The sequence below is a fragment of the Natrix helvetica genome (genome assembly GCF_964273705.1).
Source record: "Natrix helvetica genome assembly, chromosome: 5".
NCBI lineage: Eukaryota > Metazoa > Chordata > Lepidosauria > Squamata > Natricidae > Natrix > Natrix helvetica.
In genome coordinates, this window is record NC_138551.1 from 24,838,783 (window position 1) to 24,860,833 (window position 22,051).

Here is a 22,051-nt window from a genome sequence, read left to right on the forward strand (position 1 = left end):
GATTATGTTGGTATATGTATTTTTGTCTAAAGAAATGGTGGTGTAATTTCTTATTTCCTCTTCTAATCCCGAACTTCACTTTCCATGTTCTATTTATACCACTTTAAGCAAAGGTGAAATATTTCAGTATTTGCATTCACCAACTAGAATGAACACATATGAAACTTTTTCCAAATCATTAATTAGTATAATTAATATGCACAAAATAAGTTTTAGAAACATTTGGGGGGGGGGGTTCTTGCCAAAATCACAAACCCAACTTCAAGCTTGCGCATGACAACTTAGTTGCTCCTTTTTTTCTGGTTAGAAATAAATCATATACTGCCAGTGGGGAAGGGAGATGTATAGTTTACAGCCGACCAGACCAGACCAACCAGGGAATTAATATACTAAAATGTCAAAAAGAAAGCCAGTTTGGTATAGGCGTTAAAGTATTGGGCTAGAAGTGTGGAGATCTTGAATTCTAGTTTCATCATCTCACAAAGCCTGCTGAGTGACCTTGGACTAATCACTTTTCTCACCCCAGTTGTTTCAGCAAACAACTTCTGAAAGGGGGTTAAAACGGGATAGGTAAAATTGTAGCTTGAGTATAATTGCATTTTTACATTAAAACTAAATAATTTATTGCTTAAAACTGAATATCCTTAATACATGACTGAACTTGGTCCACTCATTTTATCTCCAAATAGAATGTTTACAATATTTAAAAGAGAATGGGGAAACATCATTTGAGGTTACAAAGCTCGTTTTCCTTTCCAACGTGGTGTAGCAAAAGATGACAAATGTAATTGAAAATGTTTTTTTACAAGAAAAAATATCTTACTGATGCCCATTTAAATATTTTTAAGTGATCTTGCTTATTTCTGTTTTCACAATGCAACATTCAACATTGAAAATTAGCTTATTGTTGCATTTTGAATACACTAATAAAACTTTTGGATCTTAAGCATCTGAAGGCCAAGCATCTGTCAAAGGCAGTTATGTGTGTAATTGGTTCATCCTTTTCACCTTCGAGATAGTACTCAACAACAAACTATAATAAATCTCTCACAAGACACAAGAAGTCTAAGAACAGATAGCAACAAATGGGGGAGGGGAGTAAACAGGACTGAAGAATCAGATATGCTGCAGAACATACAACATCTAGAAAATAAAGGTAAACTGCTGAATAAAATGTGATACAAATCTAAAGCTTGAGCTAGCTTATCAGGGGTTTAGGCATGCCTGATAGCTGGCTTGCTTCAGGATATTTCCTAACAAATGGTTCAAATGAGATACTGTGGTCTCTGGATATGATAGTTCTGTGTTAATTTTAGAACTGTAGACTAAGTTCCTGTTCTGATCTGAATTTTAACATTAATTCACACAGGAATACTTGAAATAACCTTTGAAAAGTAGCTGGTCTGATTTGAACAAAATTGCTTCTAGTGGTAGAAATACATTCTTAAAGGTGAAAAATTGTGCAAATCTGGACACTTAAGGTGAAATTGTATGTATTTGGGTTTACTCAGCTGAAGTAATTATTAATTGCTGGTTAATATATTATAAAATCCCTGCATTTAGTTTTCAGCTGTCAGTTTCATAGGACGTTTAGCTTTCATTTTCCATTAATGAATGCCCAGTGAAATTATTTCTCCAATCCAAAGTAAAATATCCCTAAGAATAAATACGGGAAAGGGCTATAGTTCCTTTCCTATCACATTCAGATTGTTAAGGTTTGTCCAAAATGTGCGATTTTGGCTTCCAGATTGCCGAGCAGAAACTTAGGTTTCAGAACTGCAAACTTTCTCTTGGTTTTCGCGCTTCCCCACTTTAGCTAAATGTCTATTTTCCCTCTGGAATAGCCGCTGCGGCCACCCTCGGTCAGGCTCTTGTTTTGCTTCCTGCTGTCGCCTTCGTTTTTCTAGAGGACATTCACGGGGAGACGTATGCAGTTTCCTGCATTTTTCGCACTCGTAGAGTTCCCCCCTGTCTGACGCCGTGTCGTCTATCGAGTCGCTCCCGAGTGTAAATTTATTCCTCAAAGAGAACGACGCTGCGGAGGTGTCGGTAAATTCTCCCGGTCCAACGCGGCTCGGGATGAATCTTAACTCCTCGAGCTTTTCCAAATCCCGGGGGGAGCGTGGCGGTTCCATCAGAGCCGGGGTTTTGAAGCTTATGTAAGTGGCGGCGGCTGCCAAGATGCAGGCCAGGAAGGCCAAGAAAAGGCTCTGCCCGGGGCTGATGGACAAATCGTACCCGTGAAACTCCTTCTTGGTGCGGATCCGTCTGGCGATCACCTCCAAGAGGCAGAAGCCGAGCGCCGTCGCGCAGACGATCAGCAGCGTGGCGAAGGCGTGGAACAGCGGCGCCCACGAGCGCCACCGCCGCCATCCTAAGAAGTCCAGCGTCAGGGCCAACGAGCCAATCAAGATGCTGAAGATGCAGCAGAAAGCGATGGCCAACAGGAGGGGAGCCCCGTTCGGGCCTAGCAGCAGCGACCCGGAATCGGGGCCGGCCCTATTGATGACCCAAGACGCTCCCAGTACAATCTGTATCTCTCCGCCGGTCACCAGCACCCAGCTGGGATAAGCCCCCGCCGTGCCCATCACGGCCAGCGCCATGCTTTGCGTCAGCGCCGCTGCCAAGTTTCCTTCCCGCCGGCGTCTCCTTCTCCTCCGCAGAATCACGCGGAGTCTTCTGGGCACCTGGAGGTTGCCTGTCTCCATCATGATCAGCTGAGAGCGCCGGCTTGCCCGGTTCGGCTTCACCCGGCGACTTGGTCAGAACCTGACAGGAACAGTTAAAGCCCGAGTTGGGGGTTGGGGGTGTATGGAAGAAAGTCCCGCTTTTCCCGCCAGGCGAGTGAGGTTTGGTTTTGTGCCGTGAGTAGTTCGGAGCTTCTAGCGGTAACCTCGATGGAGAGAGAGCTTCCCGATTGATGGTTCCCAATTATCTGCTAAAATTAACCGTTGGCTTAAAAACGTGACCAATGGAAGCTTCGGATAGGCCACATTCTCACTAAATTTAAATTCAGACGGGAGTTGCTTGCCAACCTTTCGTTACTTAGGGACATTTCAAGAACAATATCGGCAAAATCGTGCAGAATGCCATCGCTCATTGAATAATCCCTGTTCTGTGTTTGGGACTACAAACACTGTTAGAATTTTTCTCGAGGGAGGCAGTATTCGGAATCCTGGCAAATAAATTACTATTTTAAAAACCGTTAAACCCGGAGTGTTATGATATAGTACAAACAAGGGCGCAGGAATGAACCAGTGTAAAAAGATGGGGTGTATCCTTTACTGGGGGGGGGGGCATTGAGCGTTGCATTGAGATTGTCAAAAGCAGATGTACTAAATTACATATTTATTACACATATTAACAGTTTTAATAGCTTGATAGTCCTTTGTAAATTGGAGAAAATGTTAAATTTTGCAGCTGTGGTTCTTTTTCTATAAAAAAACAAAAAAAGATAAAATCTTAGTGGTCTAACTGGTTCATAGAGCCATGATTTCTGACTAGTTTGTTCCAGACAGAAATGTATTTTGGGATCAAGTAACAAATTGTCTCAAGTCTCAAAATTTCAAATATAATTTCAATCAATTGTTTTCCAACAGAACGGACACTGTTTAATTACTTTTTTTTCTATCCTGGCCAATGATGGTATTTTCTAAAGCCATAAAAAGTTGGCGAGCAGGTACTCGAAGAACCACTTTATTCCATATTTACTTGAACATGCATTATTACATTATTTCTTTTAGTCTCCTTATCCAAAAGATCTTTTCAGTGCTTGTGTCTAGATCATGCAATATTTCATAATGGTAAAAATGTCCATATATTAAGTAAAAGCTTTCTAAATTTTGTTTAGAATGTAAGCCATTTGTTTAGCCATTTTACGGCACAATTTTTATTTTCATTTTTGCCGTCAGCTGTTGCAAATGTGTAAAAGCATGTTTAAATGATGAAACATGACCATTGTAACATTAAAATAAAATGATAATGGGAAGAGATGTTATTTGAAACATTTTCCTTAGATATAATCTGGATTCTTCTGAACTTAATTGTCCCGAACTAGTGTCAATATGTTTTCTGAATTTATTATAGCCCTAGAGGTTTGTGGTATAATTTATTTCACTATTGCAATTTAACCAGGTTTACCTTGCCACAAAATCAATTAATGTGCAAACACAGCCTATGGCAGCCTTCCTCAATCTGGGCATCTCAACATTATATGGAATAACTCATGAAATTGCTGAGGCTTCTGGGAGATGAAAGTCCACCTGGAGAGTATCCAAGAGGCTCATCCATATGTAGGGTTGTTCATGTGTCTGGTATTACATCTAATTTCCCCAATTTTCTGAGTTTGTGAAAACTTTCACACTCTCAGTTTCTAACTAAATTTAAGTGCTTGATACAACAATGACATCTAGGGTTATGTACTACTTCATAGTGCTTTACAGCGCTCTCTAAGTGGTTTACAGAGTCAGCATATTGTCCCCAACAATCTGGATCCTCATTTTACTGACCTCGGAAGGATGGAAGACTAAGTCAACCTTGAGCCAGTCAGGATCGAATTCCTGGGAGTGGGCAGAGTCATACTTCAATACTGCATTCTAACCATTGCACCACCACAAAAATATTTTACAATATTTTGGTTCCATATATATTAAACAGATGTGTACAATCTGACACCCATGTTTGACTTAATTTTATTCTAGGTAATCTTTGGATCCTTGAGTTATACCAACAGTTTGTTTAGTTTTTGGTTTTGGTCTTCCCAACAATAGTTTTAAAAATCTTTATAAAATATTAAAATTCCTTTAGTTCAGGAAAAGGACAGTTTGAATATTTAATGGAGTTGCACAGAAGATTGGCTTGTGTTCACAATATGTTTAAAATGGCAGCTTGTTTTTTATTAAAGCACACAAAGAAACACAGCAGATAACATATTGAGTAGAGAAAAATAGATTTGTATTATCATAACATTCATTGTGAAACTAGGGGAGCATAAAAAAGGATTTTAACTTTAACTTTCCAGGCATAATTCCAGACGTTTCTCAGATACTTTTATGGCAGACTATAAAATATACACTTAATATTATCAGTAAAGGCAGATGCTCATATATTCTGATGATAAACATTATTTATGACAAAGTGGCAAAAATATATCATCATTTGCTTTTTCAAATGTAATATAGCAAACATTACTCTGTATGTCAGTTTGTACTTTAGGATATCTCAAAATATGTTAAATAGAAAAAAATATGAAATACTTTATTTATGAAATCTTGCGGATTATATAGATAACAGATGGGAGATCACAGTCAAGGCCACATAAATATCCACTGGTGTTACTGATGTCTGTTTTCCTACAGAATCAAAGGTGGAAATATTCTGCATTGTTATTTTTGATTATTTTAGTTTATTTTTGATACCTTGTTTCCCCAAAAATAAGACCTCCCCGGATAATAAGCCCAATCAGGCTTTTGAGTGCCTGCGCTAAAATAAGACCTCCCAAAAAATATTGCAACATAAGCAGCAGCCATGAGGTGACCACGATCACCGCCTCCTGCACCTCAAAAAATAAGACCTACTGAAAATACATGAATAGTACCCACTAATTGTTCAGCAGCAGTATTCTTTATATAACAGATTATAAAATTGATCACATCCTTCTTCAAGCTAGTATGCCCCAAATTTAAAATGCTTGTAGTTCTGAGCTGTTCAAGCATATTGCCTCAGGGGTGTTAAGTTACCTGACTAAAATATGATCTCATCTACTGTTGAATATTCTAGATCAGTGATGGTGAACCTTTTTTGGCTGCTGTGCCAAAAGCGGGGAGAGCATAGAGGGGGTCGTGCGCCAGCATGCCACACCCATAATGCTATGTGCATGCCCCCCTAGTGCATGCGCGCAACCAGCGACACACCGCTTTTTGCGCCAGAGGCTTTTTAGGAGCCTGGGGAGGCCGAAAACAGCCTCCCCCACACACACATCTTCCCTGAAGCCTCCAGAGGGCAAAAAACGGATCTACAGGGAACCCGGAAGTTCAAGAATGGTGACTTCCAGTGTGTCCGTAGGGACGATTTTCGACCTCCGTAGCCTTCAGGAGGCTTCCCAGAAGGCTCAGGAGGTCAAAAATCAGCCCTACGGACAAACGGGAAGTTACTTCCAGTTTACTCATAGGGCTGATTTTTGCACTGAGGAGTCTTCAGGAGGCTTCCCAAAAGGCTCCGGAGAGCAAAAATCAGCCTATAGGGATGCCTACTGAAGGCTTCGGAAGGTGAAAAACGGTCCTACGAGCAAACCGGAAGTTCGTTCCTGAACTTCCAATTTGCCCCTAGGGCCGTTTTTTCACGTTCCAGAGGCTTCAGGAAAGCCTCTGGAACGTGAAGCCTCTGGATGGCAAAAAACTGCCTCAAAAGAAGGGTGAAGTCAGCTGGCCAGCGTGCGCAACACCTTGCATGCCCTGACAAATGGCTCTGCATGCCACAGGTTCGCCATCACAGTTCTAGATCTTTTGCTTGAAAGATGGTATATACGAAATTCAAGACTGAAAAATAAAAACTGAAGAGTTCAGGTAGTCGTGATGGTTTAAGACCATTAGTTCAATTTACTACCTATATTTATTTATTTATTTATTTCTTAGCGCTTATAGACCGCCCCCTCTCCCAAAAGGGACTCGGGGCGGTGTACAGTCCATATCAGAAATACATCATGAATAAATTTAGACAATTAAAATTATTAAATAGATAGATACATAAATAAGAGGAGGATAACCTAAGTTATGATTGCTGCAATCCCCTTCTTCCCCAATAATGTGATCACAGTTTGGGCATTTGGTAATATGGCTGCTCAGGAACACGGAAATCACCTCCATCCCACCCAGCTGGGTCCCTTGAGACGTCTTTCTTTCGACTGGGTTCCCACAGGCCTTGGGCCTGCTTCCCTCCAGCTGGATGCCACATCCTTGGATTCTTCCCCGCCAAGCCTTGCTCCATTGACCTCTTCCAAAGATCACCTTTCCAAGAGTGCCCAGCCAATGCACCTCACAGCCTTATACAAAGCCACCTCATGCCATTCTAGAATCAGCCATCATTCAGACTGCAAGAATTGTGGTCTCTTCCAAAATAGTATCAGCTTTTAGGATGGCAACTACTGTATAGGAAGGCTGCACAGTGTATCATCTGGGTATGCTTTGCAAAAGGTGGTCTTTGGAAATCACCTTTCTAAAACAGAATCAGCCAAAGTACCATCTTGTGCCATCCCAGAAGCAGGTGCCATTTTGGAAGCAGCTACAGTTCTGAACATATCATATAATGGAGGGGTGTCAAACTCACGGATCACTGGCCGGATGTGTCATGTGCTGGCCATGCCTAACCCTGGCTTAGCAAAGAGGGAAAAAGTCCCGAGACGTGACGATGTGAGTTTGACAGCCCTGATATAATGTATAAGCATAGTATACTGTATGTGCAGATCCAAGCAGCCTTTGGTAATTGAAAAAGAGAAATTTGGTCAATGTACAGATGTTCCAAGTGCCATCCAAGATTTTCTGTGATGGCATCCATTGTGTCAATAACCACTGTAACCACGAGTGGTCTGTGTTAAATTTTCAAATTCAGTTTTCAGATCTTGATACTTTATCTTCTCCAATTCTTTGTCTTCTATTCTACTAAACTCAAGTGTTACCACATCAATTATGAACTTTTTTTCTTAAACCTAGTGTGTTATATGTCAAAACTTTATCAGTCTGTATTCAGAAATCCCACAATATTTTAACATGCCTATATCCCAGGCCCTTGGGAAGGACTTGATAGGTGGATAAAAATGCCACATCCAGTCTGAACATCTGGCTGACTGCAACAAATCATAACAACACATCACTATATTTGATGGTGTTTAATAGCTACTTTGAATAGTTTTCACTTTAGAAATGTTTAATTGGGTATAATAGGTTAGTCTGTAGTATCTGTTAATACTTTCAATATAAAAAGTTGATTTTGATAATGTTTAATATTTTTTGTAATATTTGTTGAGATTGGATTATTATTATAGACAGTAATTAGAGGGATTAGATTTTAAACAGAAGTAGGGAAATATATTCATATTGCTACCAGTAGGTGTTTTTGTTAACACACTGAACCTGATTAATAAGACAAGCTGAAGATTTAGAGACTAGTTTATATAAAGTGGAGTGGTAGAGGGAATGAAGATATAGCGGATTGTACTTTAGGAGTCTGTGCTAAAATGTTAATGTTGAATAATATTGCTGAGACTAAAGCTGGAGGTTTCTTTTCCTTAATTTGTTTTCCCTTTGAGGGGGTGGTTTCCCCCTGCGCTTTCTATTTTTCCCCCTTTAATGTATTGTTTTGTTAGGAATTCTTTTTGCATCTGTTTTATCTATTTCATATAATCAATAAAATTATTGCAAAAGGTGAAATTAATTTATCAATTGAATATACTTGTAAAAAATATCAAGGATGCGAATCAAGTCAGAGGTTTTGCTTTTTAGGCTGTCATCCTATTTAGCATAGGGGTTTCCTTGCAGTTCCCTCTTCCTCGTTATTTTCCGTAAACACCCCTGTAGGCTAGTTGGGCTCAGAGAACATGACTGGCCCAAAGCAACCCAGTGAAGTGACACTGTACTTGAACCCGGGTCTCGCTGCTTCTAGTGCATCACCTGAGCTCTTGTTGGGCCAGTCCAGGCTCTCCACGAGGAAGGTGTCAGATCCAGTCAAGGTCTGACACCTAGCAGCAATAGGCGCGCCTTGCAAACTGTTACGTTGCATTGCTATCCATCATCACCATACCATACTTAACTAGACAAACTTTGCGGCACTTGGGCGTGCTTTCGGATGCGCGTGTTAATTTCCGCCTCATTTTAAAATCGCGAACGTTTGAAAGACAGTCCTGAGCGTTTTGTTTCTTAGTCTTCCAGACAATCGTCAGGGGGAGAAAAACAACCTCGGGCGGTTAAGTGAGGCCAAACAACAAAGAGATGCAAATTACATTCCAGCACCGCCCACCCGGGCAACCGTTAACGGCCATCTCGCGGTGAAATGCCTCGCAGCCCACCCTCCCGCCTCGTTTCCTTTCCATTCCTTTTTGAACGAAAGCTTCCGAAAACTCTGATTGGCTCGAGGCCGGCTCGGCTTCTTTCAGCGCGTGCGCAGCAGCGAAGCGGCCCGGCCGTTTCTTAGCTCCTTTCCTGTTGCTTCTGATTGGAGGCGGTTGGAGGAACATCATTAGGAGGCCGCCGATGCCGTCTCCGGTGGGGGGGAAGTTCCTTCGCCGCGGCAAGAGAAGTTTGGGGGAGCCGGCGGCCTGCTTGGCGTTTCGGGGATCCGGCGGGAGGCTGAGGTGAACACCGACGGCGGGGAGAAGTGGGGGGGGGGGGAGGGAATCGGCGCCGTGCCTGTTTGCTTAAAACGAAGCGAGGGACGGTTCCTGCTTCTTCGGTCCCTCAGTGATCTGTGAGTGGAGAGGGACCGAGGGGATTTTGAAAGAGCTCGACGCTACACTAGTAACTTCGGTTGCGAAGGGGAGGTTTTATCGGAAGGTGACGTTCGTCTCTATATGTCAGGGGTGCCCAAACTTGGCAACTTTAAGACTTGTGGACTTCAACTCCCAGAATTCCCCAGCCAGCAGAGCTGGCTGGGGAATTCTGGGAGTTGAAGTCCATAAGTCTTAAAGTTGCCAAGTTTGGACACCCCTGCTATAGGTCAATGGAGATTCCCCAGTCATCCAGGTCAGAGTTATCCCAAAAGTGCTTTTTTTCCAAGAGGCAACTGGACTTTCTTTGATTTTCCTTGAAGACGTGTCGCTTCTCATCCAAGAAGCTTCTTCGGCTCTGCGGAAGAAGCTTCTTGGATGAGAAGCGACACGTCTTCAAAGAAAAACCAAGGAAGTCCAGTTACCTCTTGAAAAAAAATACCTTTGGAATGGTTCATCTCTATATGGATTCAATTGCAATTAGTGTACTCTTTGTTTTCTGGAGCTGACAGGTTACTTAAAGGCAGGGATTGTCAGCATCCCTGCCTTATGGTCATTGCTAATCTCTTGCCCTATGAGTTTTTCTTTTGGTGAATGTCACGGTCTCTTTAGACAAGATAGATGCTCTTGTGGGGGGGGAAGGTTTTGCCTGGCACCTAACTCACTGGAGAAGAGGCGATCCCAGCAGGTGTAACTTCGTAAGGATACTTTTTCTTACTCCGCTTTTCTTTCCTTCTTTTGTTTGAATTTGGGATTCTTATCAGTTCAGCTTTCTCTGGCTGGTCATGGCCAACTAGAAGTATTCAGAAAATTTGCAAGCAGTACAGGTCATCCTTGCCTTATGGTAACAAATCGAACCCAAAATTTCCGTTGCTAAGCAAGGCAGTTAAGTGTGGTTTTGCCCCATTTTATGACCTTTTTTGTCAAAGTTTTTAAGGGAATCGTGATCATTAAGCACATCTGCCTTCCCCCATTGCTTGTTTGAAGCCAGCTGGGAAGGTTACAAATGGTGATCACATGACCCCAGGACAGGGCAACTCATATATACATGCTGTATAAAAGATGACATATACATTCCGGTTGCCAAGCATCAAAATTTCAATCATGTGATCATGGGGATGCTGCAAAGGTAGTAAGTGTGAAAAACGCTTCACTTTTTTCAGCGTCATTGTAACTTGAAATAGTTACTAAAGGAATGGTAAGCTGAGAACTGCCTATTATCTGCATTGTTGGCCATCACCAATTAATAGTGATCATACCCTGATAAAACTGTAAAATAAATCAGATGAAGCTTAGTTAGGAATATGAAAACAGCTTTCCTTAGTCTTCTGTTCTTTACAACATGATTCATTGTCGTTTGGAATTTTGGGAGTTGTAGTCAAACGCTTGGATGCTTGGGGATTGAGACTGAGGAGTACTGATAAAGGTGCTGGCCTAGAAACCGTGAGATTGAGTTCTAGTTTAAGCATAAAAGTTGGCTGGGTGACTTTGGGTTAGTCACTCACTCACAGCTGAATCCACCTCACAGGGTTAGGTGGGAGATCAGCAAAGACTAAAGTATGTTTTCTGAGAAAGCACTATGCCAGTGATGGCGAACCTATGGCAAGTGTGCCACAGGTGGCAAGCGGAGCCATTTGTCAGGGCACGCAAGGCGCTGCCCTGTCAGCTGGCCAGTGCGCGTGCGCATGCACGCTGGCCAGCTGAGTTCACCTTTTTAAAAGTCATTTTTCGCCCTCCCCAGGCTCCAGAGGCTTTATGCCTGGGGAGGGTGAAAAGAGCCGCCCCTCCCCCCCCAGAGGCCCTCCGGAGGCTTCAGGGAACGTGACTTCCGGTTTGCTCGGAGGGTCGTTTTAAGCATTCCGAAGGCTTTAGGGACCGTCCGGAGGCCTTTGGAGCGCTTAAAACGACCCTCCGAGCAAACCGGAAGTCCGGTTTGCTCGGAGGGTCGTTTTAAGCATTCCAAAGGCTTCAGGGAAGCCTCCGGACGGTCTCTGAAGCCTCCAGAGGGCCTCTGGGGGGGGAAGCTCTTTTCGCCCTCCCCAGGCTTCTATAAAGCCTCTGGAGCCTGGGGAGGTCGAAAAAAGCATGTAACAATGGGGGGGTCACGCATTGTGCGCGCATGCGCACTGGTGGGGAGCGTGCATTGCATTATGGGTGCGGCATGCCCGCACATGACCCCCCTGCGCTCCCCCCACTTGTGGCACGCGAGCCAAAAAAGGTTCGCCATTGCTGCTCTATGCTATAGACTAGTAGTCTGTATGAGTTAACCACTAAGTCAGAACATCCCTCCACCCCAGTTTGTTTAGACCTTCTGTAGAAGTCTGGACCGAGAGAAAAGGCGACAGACTGGCTGAGGTAAAAAAAGGAACAGCTTTATTGCGATTAACAACCAACAGAGGAACAGCAGAACACTTCAGCACCTTGCTCTGCTTGACAGTTATTTATACGGGAGCTGTCAAGCAGAGCAACCAATGGCAACAGAGTAAAAAGCCCGCTTCCAGCCAGGCGCGTCTTAGCCAATAGGCGCGAACCTTTGGTTGCCGGGCTGACAGTCGTATGTCGAGGATTGCGGCCGGTCGTAAGTCGAGGAGTTAAGACTGGTCGTAAGTTGAGGACATTACACCTTCCATCAAATGTTTTGCATCTGTTGCCTCCTAAAGAAATATGTATGCCAGTAATACTGAGATCTTAGCCATGGCTGATGCTGTAAGCTCATGCACATATCTTAGTCCTTCATTGGTTTGCCAGCCACTTGCATGTGTGGTCAGTGTTCCTCCTCTTCTTGGGCACCATTGACTTAGTTATTATGAATATGTTAGACATCACATAGATAAGGTTCTTCATAATACCACTATGTTCTGTGTTAGCAAGTGGAACTAGAGCCAGAAGTGGGAGGAAGAGTGGAATAGCAAGATTTATTTTTATTTTTCTGCTTTATGAAAAGTAAAGAAAAATTGTGGGAAAGCCACTATAGGTTCCAGTGCTGACTTGGGGGAATAACCAGGAAGACACTTGAGATATGGCTGCAGGGTTGAGAACTGTTGTGAAACTTATTTACTTCTATTTGAAAGTCCTTGTGTCTTGCTTAATAATACTGTAGATAGTTCTACCTGTAGTGGACAGAATCACTTTTCCACCAAAAAGTTATATGACACTTGAAACCGCTACTGCAATTGGCCCAATGTAGCTGCCTTTCTGTAAAATATGCTACAGTTTTTGAAACAATCAAATGTTTGCTCCACAGATAAGTGAACAGCGAATAATTACAAAAATCAATCTATAAGAATAGTAGTTAGATCAATTTTGTTCAGCATTCTCATCCCACTGCTGGCAAAAAACCAACCTCAAGTTGAACCTTGACTGCTCCTGCTTAATTACTTGAACAATTGTATTTCAGAGGCATTCACCTCTATTGGTGGAAGTTAAAAAACAGCCCTTGTTTTTGTGATATTAATAATTCTGGCTTTGTAGATTTTTATCTGTTTTATAATAGCAGCTTTATCTATTTTTATTCTCTGAAGCTTTGGGCTAGGCCCACAAATATTAAGCTTGACTTAAAACATGGTAACTAAAGCAGAATTAGTTCTTGAATTATTTATTCCATGATTTTATTTTGTCTGTGAACTTAATAAAAGCTTAGTATTTTAACTCTTTAAAAAAAATAATGGAATGATGAAATGTGTGTAAGATGCAAAGTTGATAGCATTTCTTGTTAAAATCTTGTTGCTTGTTAATTTTTGGATTACTTTTTGCTTGTCTAGTTACTACAAACATTAATATTAGAGATAAATAGTAATTAGGATAATATCCTACACTAAATAAATGAAGTGGGAATTAAGCATGAATTATTTATTGTTTTGGCTAATTCTGCTTATATTTTTAAAAAGATTTATTTACATTTAAATCATGTAATAACTAATTTCCTCGAACTATCAGTATTTTAAAATTTAACAACTATTTTTTGTGCATCTCTATCTCTCTCTCTTTTTTAATTGTAGGAAATGCATTATTTTGAAGAGGAGTTAACTTGTTCTATTTGCTACAGTATATTTGATGATCCTCGTGTACTGCCATGTTCGCATACATTTTGTAGAAATTGCTTGGAAAGTATTCTTCAGATATCAAGCAATTTTTCCATTTGGCGCCCCCTAAGGCTTCCTCTGAAGTGTCCCAACTGTAGAAATATTGTTGAAATTCCTCCATCTGGTACAGACTCTTTGCCTGTAAACTTTGCATTAAAGGCTATTATTGAAAAGTATCAACAAGAGGATCATCCTGAAGTAGCTACCTGCAGTGAGCATTATAGACAACCACTAAATATTTACTGTCTACTAGACAGAAAACTTGTGTGTGGCCATTGTCTTACAATAGGAAAACATCATGGCCATCCTATAGATGACCTACAAAGTGCCTACAGGAAAGAAAAAGAGACTCCTGGAAGACTCCTTGAGCAGTTGACCGATAAACATTGGAGTGAAGTTTGTTTGCTTATTCAGAATCTGGAGGAACAGAAAGCTCAGTGTGGGAGCATTGTTCAGGAGGATAAAAAAACAGTTTTGCAATATTTTAAGAGACTTGGAGATGCCCTTGATCAGAAAAAACAAGCTTTACTTGGAGCGTTGGATGATGTAAATATGCAAATTGAGGCCGAATATGAACCTCTCATAGAAATGTTGAAAGGAATACGAGAAGAGCAACTTGAACTAATGTCACTGAATACATCATTTCAAGAGGAAGAGTCTCCTCTTCATTTTCTGGAGAAAGTTGAGGAAATACGTCAGCGTGTTAACATTTTAAGGGAAAAACCGTTACCAATGATTACGCCAGTTGAAATCCATCCTCGAATAGGACAGGTGTTAAAAGATGTGTGGAACAAAAGCGAAATTAATCAGATTAACAAAATTCTCATTCCCAAAATAAAGCTAATTTCAAAGCAGAAAGTATGTACCCAGGATTGTGACAATGAGACTAGACCAGCTAAAAAATCCTTCTGGTCCTTCAGTCCTGTGGCAATTATATTACTTTCTTTTATTTTTCTTACTGTTACGTTTAGCCAACATATATTAATATTCATAAATGAAATAGTTTTTCCATATATTTTTGATACTTTGCAGATAATTTATCAAGACTTAAGTAAAAGATTGTACATAGTGGAAAATGCTATGATATACCCCTGATTTAATTGAATAATATTTTTGCTTTTGATAGCAACTTTTTGCCCTTTTAAGAAAAATATCTGAATTCTAATGGATTTAATTTTAACTTGATGTTAAATTAAGGTTTAATTGATATCAATGTCTTTTGTCAAGAGTGTCAGAAATTACCTAGCATTGCAAATAAGCCAGTAACAGCCTGTACTATTTGGACAAATGTTCAATTCTCTTCTCCATATGCATACAGCGGCAATCTCTTGCCAACAGAAGATCACGTAAGGATTGTGTAAGAATTGAAGTGAACTGTGGGATCTTTGGGGCTATTTGAGCTTGGTTTTTATTTGTGTGGTTTTTTTGCAGACATTTCATTACCCAAGGCAATGAACCCTAGGTAACATCATCAATCACTAAGAACACTTCCACCAGCATTAGTAGGGCAAGACACTTGTACATAAACAGAGAACAAACCTCCCTCACTTCTAGAAGTAATGGTGTTACCTACTGAATTTTTCGGAGTATAAGACAGTTTTTCCTCAAAAGAGGCTGAAAATCTGGGTGCATCTTATACACCGAATACAGCATTGTTTGCCTCCTGAAGCCCCACCCCTTCACCAAAATGGCCGTGCATACCCTTATGGAGGCTTTCAGACAGCTGGGGGCTGAGGAAGGCAGAAATGAGCAAAAATGGGGCATTCCCCCCCCCCCCCAACAGCACTCTATAAGCCTCCACAAGGCTATGCATGCAATTTTTTTGTCAAAAAATGGGCTACTGTATTTCTCTCTGTATCTTTCTATTTCTTTCTATCCCTCTATCTACCTACACATACACCCTCTCCCTACTGTATTTCTCTCTATATTTCCCTCTCTCTACCTACCTACTTTTTTTTAATTTGCCTTTTCAAAACCTTGGTACGTCATATACTCTGAAAAATACAGTAAGTTGGGCAATGAAATGTCTGCAAGAAAACAAGTTTAGATACCACCAGGAACCCTACAATTCAACCCTAAGCTACAAATATTCTTTTCTTTTGGGATCAAAGTTGAGTTTGGCTTGACTTGATGGTTTACTCTGGTCACATCTCTGTTGTCTTCACATTCATAATTTTTATACACGAATTAATATAAAACAATGCTAATTATCCAAAAGCTTATTTTAAATTGCTTTTCCTGTTAGGAACAAATATTGGAGACTGAATATTTTAAGTGTTTCCTTATGAAAAAGGAAATTAATTGAAACATCTAACAATTTCTAATATTTCAAATAGCATGATTAGGAAAGATGAAAAATATTTTTATTAACTCCTTTTAATCAGAGAGAGAAATTATCTTGACTGATAGGGAAGCATATATTTCTAGTCTTAACATTTAAAATTTATATTACATCATAGTTTTCAGAAAGCTTAACATATTTTTAACAATCAGCATTTGCAATAAATCTCCCAGGGGTTCTGGTTTTAGTTCCACTAAGATTTGGGCCTATCACTTCAAACAAGAGCATTATAGTTCTTCAACAATGATATTATAACTGGTTGCTATTTTACATACATATTTCACTGAAGCCTTTGTTTTTCTTGGAAGGCATAATGGTATTAAATAGTGAGACGGAACTTTGCAGTAAATCACCTGGCATTACCTGACAAGATTATCATAAATTGCCAGAAGAGTTTTAAAATGAAATGCTTGATAATAAACTGATTCTGGCAGTTTTTAGTTCATGCAAATAGCAGTGAAAATGATTAAATGACCAAAAGCAGCAGGGCCTATCAGCTTCTTCAGAATAGTTTTTAACGAGTTTGCTATAAAGATTAATGGACTTGTTTAACATGCTTTCATGTTGCGAAAAGAGATGTTTAGCTGTTACCACATAAAATGAGATTGCTAAAAAGGAATACATATAAATATAAATGTGGTTTCCAAGTAAATATTGTCATCCTTAACTGTAGTTGGTTCAACATAAACATACAGCTCAAGAGCCTGGTAGAAAATATATTTTAAAGAATGTATGTTAGTAGCCTCTTTTCTGTTACTCACCATATATGGTGTATAGCAGCTGCATGATCAGAGTAGGTTTTTTTGGGAATTTGTTAGTTAATCTTCAGTATTGGTTCTCTCATTCATGCTTTTAAATTTTAAAATTTGTAATGGTTTTTTCAGGTTTCAGAATTTGTACTTTTAATTAATAAAAGAAATTCTTTAGCTATAATTGTATTAATCTTTCTGAAGCTATTTTAAATAAGTGTAGAAAAATAAACTGTTCTTGGGTAAGACTGAGTTTGTAACTGATGAGAAACATCATATCTTTTCAATATGCATGTCTGTCCCTCCACATGTTAGATTTAAGTCCAAATATCACTTGTCATTTGCTTTAATATGAGGCTCACAATTCATGAAGTTTTGGGAAAGATGGTTTTATTTATTTTACTGGATGTGGATGCTGCCCAACGTCAGGGAAATTGATCCTTTTCAAAGAAGAATAAATACAACTGTTAAATTTCAAACAAGGGGAACGAAGAACCTATAAACGTGCTCACTATTAAACTTAAGCAATACAATACAATACAATAGTAGAGTTGGAAGGGACCTTGGAGGTCTTCTAGTCCAACCCCCTGCCTAGGCAGGAAACCCTATACTGTTTCAGACAGATGGCTATCCAACATCTTCTTAAAGACTTCCAGTGTTGGGGCATTCACAACTTCTGGAGGCAAGCTGTTCCACTGATTAACTGTCATGAAGTTTCTCCTCAGTTCTTAGTTGCTTCTCTCCTTGATTAGTTTCCACTCATTGCTTCTTGTTCTACCCTCAGGTGCCTTGGAGACTAGTTTGATTCCCTCTTCTTTGTGGCAACCCCTGAGATATTGGAACACTGCTATCATGTCTCCCCTAGTCCTTCTTTGTCTTAAGCTAGACATACCTAGTTCCTGCAACCGTTCTTCATATGTTTTAGTCTCCAGTCCCCTAATCATCTTTGTTGCTCTTCTCTGCACTCTCTCTAGAGTCTCCACATCTTTTTTACATCGTGGCGACCAGAACTGAATGCAGTATTCCAAGTGTGGCCTTACCAAGGCATTATAAAGTGGTATTAACACTTCACGTGATCTTGATTCTATCCCTCTGTTGATGCAGCCTAGAACTGTGTTGGCTTTTTTGGCAGCTGCATTTGCAGTTGCAGACACCAAATGAGAGAAAAGTTTTAGTGATCTAGAAGAAAATCCCAGTGTTTCATTTACCCCATAGCTCAGTATGAACCTCTTAAGTTGTAGCGCTATGTTTTGTCTTTACAGTGGATGCAAAATAGAAATCACGAATGTTCACTTTTTAAAAAAAAACATTTTAAACTGTTGACCTTAGAAAGTAGTCCAATCATATCTGAAATGGAGCTAAACTATTTTGATAATCTGCTTTTGAAGCTGAAATGCAAATATAACAAGAGGGTTTATTAATTTCAATATACATGAGATTAAATTGCTTAGATAATATCAAAGGCATGTTACCTGGCAGCCTTAGAAATGCAGCACCTCATTCTAAGGACCAACTGCACAGACCTGCAGTTCCCAATGTTCAGGAGGCCAAGGCAATTTTAATGTTAAAAATGTGGTTTACAACCAGATTGAAGTAGGTGCAGAAAATTGTTATCTTGCAAGAAAGTGTGAAGCTGATCTTCCATTTCCCTATTAAGCAATTGGCCACAAAGCATGACTCTTCTACTACGCATACCCAAGATGGTGTCCTGTCGCGTTTGAGGAGAGCTTCGGGGAGATGATTGTCCTTCTTGGGGCTTGCAGGGGTATCGTTGGTTCCAGGTCGTTATGAGAACTTCCTGGGTCCTCGGGGATACCCTTGAGCTGCGATGTCCTGCCTTATAGCCGGACCATCGTGAGTGAAATGGGGAGGTTAGTGATGAAAGGAGAATGGAGAGCATTGGCAGCTGCTGGCATGGGTGTGGTCAGCAGCTGGGGCGGGACGCCCGGCCTGGGGTCTCTGCAGCCGGCGTGGGTATGGTCGGCGGTGGCGGCGGGACGCCCGGTCTGGGGTCTCTACAGCTGCCGCTCCCCACACAGTGGTGTTATCCCAGTTGCTCCCCCCCTCCTTGCTTATGAAGATGATAAATTAGATCAGCGGGGAGGGGCTGAGGCAGCTGGCATGGATACTAATGCCAGCAGAAGATGGCTTCGGGAGTTGGCGTGGGCGTGGTTGGAGGGGGGGGTCCTTCGTTGTGCCCCCCTGGTATTACCGGCATTGCCTGGGCCACCGTACTGTGCCATTTGCCCCCCCCCCTCCTGTGATATTATGGACTGGGTCAACTGAGTGCAGCCCTGGCGATGGATGTGAGTGCGGCTGGCGTGGGCGGAGCTTAGCTGTTGGAGTCGGAGTTGGAGCAGCTGCCGATGCCGCCGCTGTCCTCGTTGCCGCCATCACTGGCCACTTCACCACCTCACAAGCTAGCATCTGCTGCGATTTTGGACAGCTGTCCGTTACCCTTGCATATTGTCCCCAACACCAACTATTTTTATGATGGACATAAGCTTCCTGCTACCCCCTTGAACACTGCCGGCTGCCCCCCCCCCCTGTGGACATGTCATCTCCTCGTGCCATCTCCCCATGATGTCATCCTGTTTGGTTGATGCCACACTCTCCTCTACGTTATACTGTGACAGAACTTTATTCCCTCCGGGAACTCCCCCTTTCCCGGGTATGGCCTTCTGACCTATCAAGATGCTTCCTTAATAACGGATCTTGGGATCCCGAGAGGTGGCATGTGAAGAAGAGACTTCTTAAGGGTTTTTTACAGGGGCTTTTAAACCAAATTTTAAGGCGGGGAGGGGGGGTTGATTCGGATGGCTCAGACAGGCTTTGGGGGGAGTCTGCCAGGGCACAGGCCAGAGCTAACTAATGGGCGCGGGTTGGGAAGGCTAGGGATTCCGGGGGAGATGTTAAGCCATTCCATTGGGGGGTTCACCATCTCTGTTTGTGGGAAAGGCAGATATGGTGGGGGCTGAGAGCCAAATGATGTTCGGAGGATGCGGGTTTGCTGTTTAAGAGCGATCGCGCGTTCCGACCCTCACCGCCCTTCTCGTACCCCCGGGTGCTCGGGATTACAGGACCCTGGTCTCCGGCTGGTGTCGCTTAACGCCAGGTCTGTGGTACATAAGGCTCCCCTCATTTACGACCTCATACAAGAGGGTAGAGCGGACCTGGCGTGCATTACGGAGACCTGGTTAGGCCATGAGGGGGGTGTGCCCCTTAGCGAACTATGCCCACCAGGCTTCCGGGCGTTTCACCAGCCGAGAGCCCAGGGCAGGAGCGGGGGGGTGGCAGTGGTTATTAGGGAAAGTCTCAGACCTCAGGAGGTCACTGTGCCTCAGATAGGTGGGTGTGAGTCCCTCTTTGTGAAGTGGGGCCTTGGAGCTCAGATGGGCCTTTTTGTTACGTACCTATGCCCCTGCTACATTTCATCGGCCCTGCCGGAGCTGCTGAATATATTAGCTGGATTGGTGGTTGATTTCCCGCCAGAAGAAAATAGGAAAGCGGAAATTGAATACCATCCTTGTCACATTCAATGTTTAGATTACTTGGCGATTCCCATGACTTTTTTTCAGGCAAAACCCGCAACACCACCCACAATCCAAGTTTTATTTCTATCAAACTGAAGTTCATCTGAAATGGTTTGTGAAGTTTGAAAAAGTGATGTTTGTTTTAGGTTTGAAATAAAGCTGCTTTTCCATTTTGGGAACACCCTTAATTTATTTGAGAAACATGGAATATGACTAAGCAATTTTAAGATTACTATGGATGAACATTCATTTTATTTCAATTCAAAAACATTTAAAGGAGGATGTGCAAAAACCATATTCTTTATCCTCCTTTTCTATGGATAATGCTTTCTTGCTGTAAAAGATAAATCCCAATTGAAGAGGTTGTTCCAGGACATTCTCTTCCTTAAAAACCAGATTAAGATCCAACTAGGGCTTCCTGTCTCACAGAAGGAATGAATTCCAGAAATAAAACTCAAAAATATTTTGTAAAAGCTTCAGTATAATCCATACAAGTAATTTAATGATGGGAAATGGGATTGGAATTTCCATTACTAAGCACATTATGACTAAACTGCATAGCAATGGCAATCCAGTTAGTCTCTGTTGCTTTTTTTCTTTAAGTGAGGACCTCCCAACTAGCAACTTCTTGCCAGCTTCCCACAAGCAAAGGGGAAGTTGGGAAGACATTGAAAGTCCCAAGAGAGTTGCAAGCAGGCCGGTGGGTGGATGAATGCTAGAGTGGGGAGTGGGGGATTGAGATACTAGTGTATATGGATAGAAAAGGATGCTGTGGCACTAGTGTGCACTATAGTCTACAAGACCCCCAAGATCTTACAATAATGGGGCTCCTCAGGAGGAGTGGGAGTGACTTAGAGGAACAATGTGCAGCCTTCCCTGCCATCTGCATTGACTTCACTTGGGACAAGCCAGCAAAGGTCAGAAATGGCTGTCATGTGATCCCGTCACCAAGCACCTGGATCACAATCACATGACTGTAGAGATGTTGCAACAGTTGGAATTTTGAAGACTGGTCTAAAGAACCACTTGTTCAGCGCCCTCACAACTAATTGCTTGAGCTGCTGGGAGGAATAGGACCAGCAACAGCAATCACGGCAAAGACAACTGGCCCAATGGTAAATGAAGTGACTGGAGGCTGGTGCAGTGCTTCCCTACATAGTTGCCAAGTTAGACTGCATCAGGGGAGTCCATTGCAGAGGCTCTCTGGTGAGCAGGCAGCAGAGCTCAGCAGTGCTGCAGATCAGCTATCCTTCTTCAGCTAGCAAATAGTATAGAATGGATTATGGATGTAGTCTCTGCCCTAATTCTTGGGACTGGTACCAGAGGTTATAGACAATCTGAACCAGCACAGGATGAGGCCCTAGATATTGTATGTATGTACATATGTACTGTATGTATAAATAAATATACATACATCTTTCTGTCTGGTGGAATATAAGCAGTAGTCTTGTACTGAATCAAGTCATCATTCATAAAACTTAACACTGTCTTGTTAACATTAGCTATAGTTTTCTAGGGTGAGTAAAAAAAAATTTGGGAAACTGCCAAACGGGGGATATTCAGACAAACAGTTTTCTACCACAGCTTATTTAAGGAAAACAATTTATTTAAACATCATCTCCTTGATGGATATTAAGTCTGGTTAAGAACCATGGGATTTGCCTGGCATCATAGCCATTTGTCCATTATTGTCTTGTTCTGCAATACGTATACGTGAACATATTTCAGCAATAATTTTTAGATTACGGGCTTACAATATATTTGAGCCAGGAGCCGTTTAAACATTATTTATTGTAACTGGGTTTTAATTGTCAAATCAATCCCAAATCCGGGATGCCAAATAAATCAAACAACCATGCTGCAGCTAGGAC

The 22,051-nt window shown here is 41.6% G+C and overlaps 1 protein-coding gene across 1 annotated transcript; it reads left to right on the forward strand.

Moving 5' to 3' along the window:
* Window positions 1-9,027: 9,027 nt before the first annotated feature.
* TRIM59 (tripartite motif containing 59) lies at window positions 9,028-16,893 on the forward strand. The gene is given in 6 exon segments (XM_081954326.1): window positions 9,028-9,111; window positions 9,114-9,128; window positions 9,130-9,168; window positions 9,170-9,229; window positions 9,233-9,343; window positions 13,474-16,893. Coding segments are annotated over 6 exon segments (1,473 nt in total). The 5' UTR covers window positions 9,028-9,042; the 3' UTR covers window positions 14,653-16,893.
* Window positions 16,894-22,051: the final 5,158 nt, after the last annotated feature.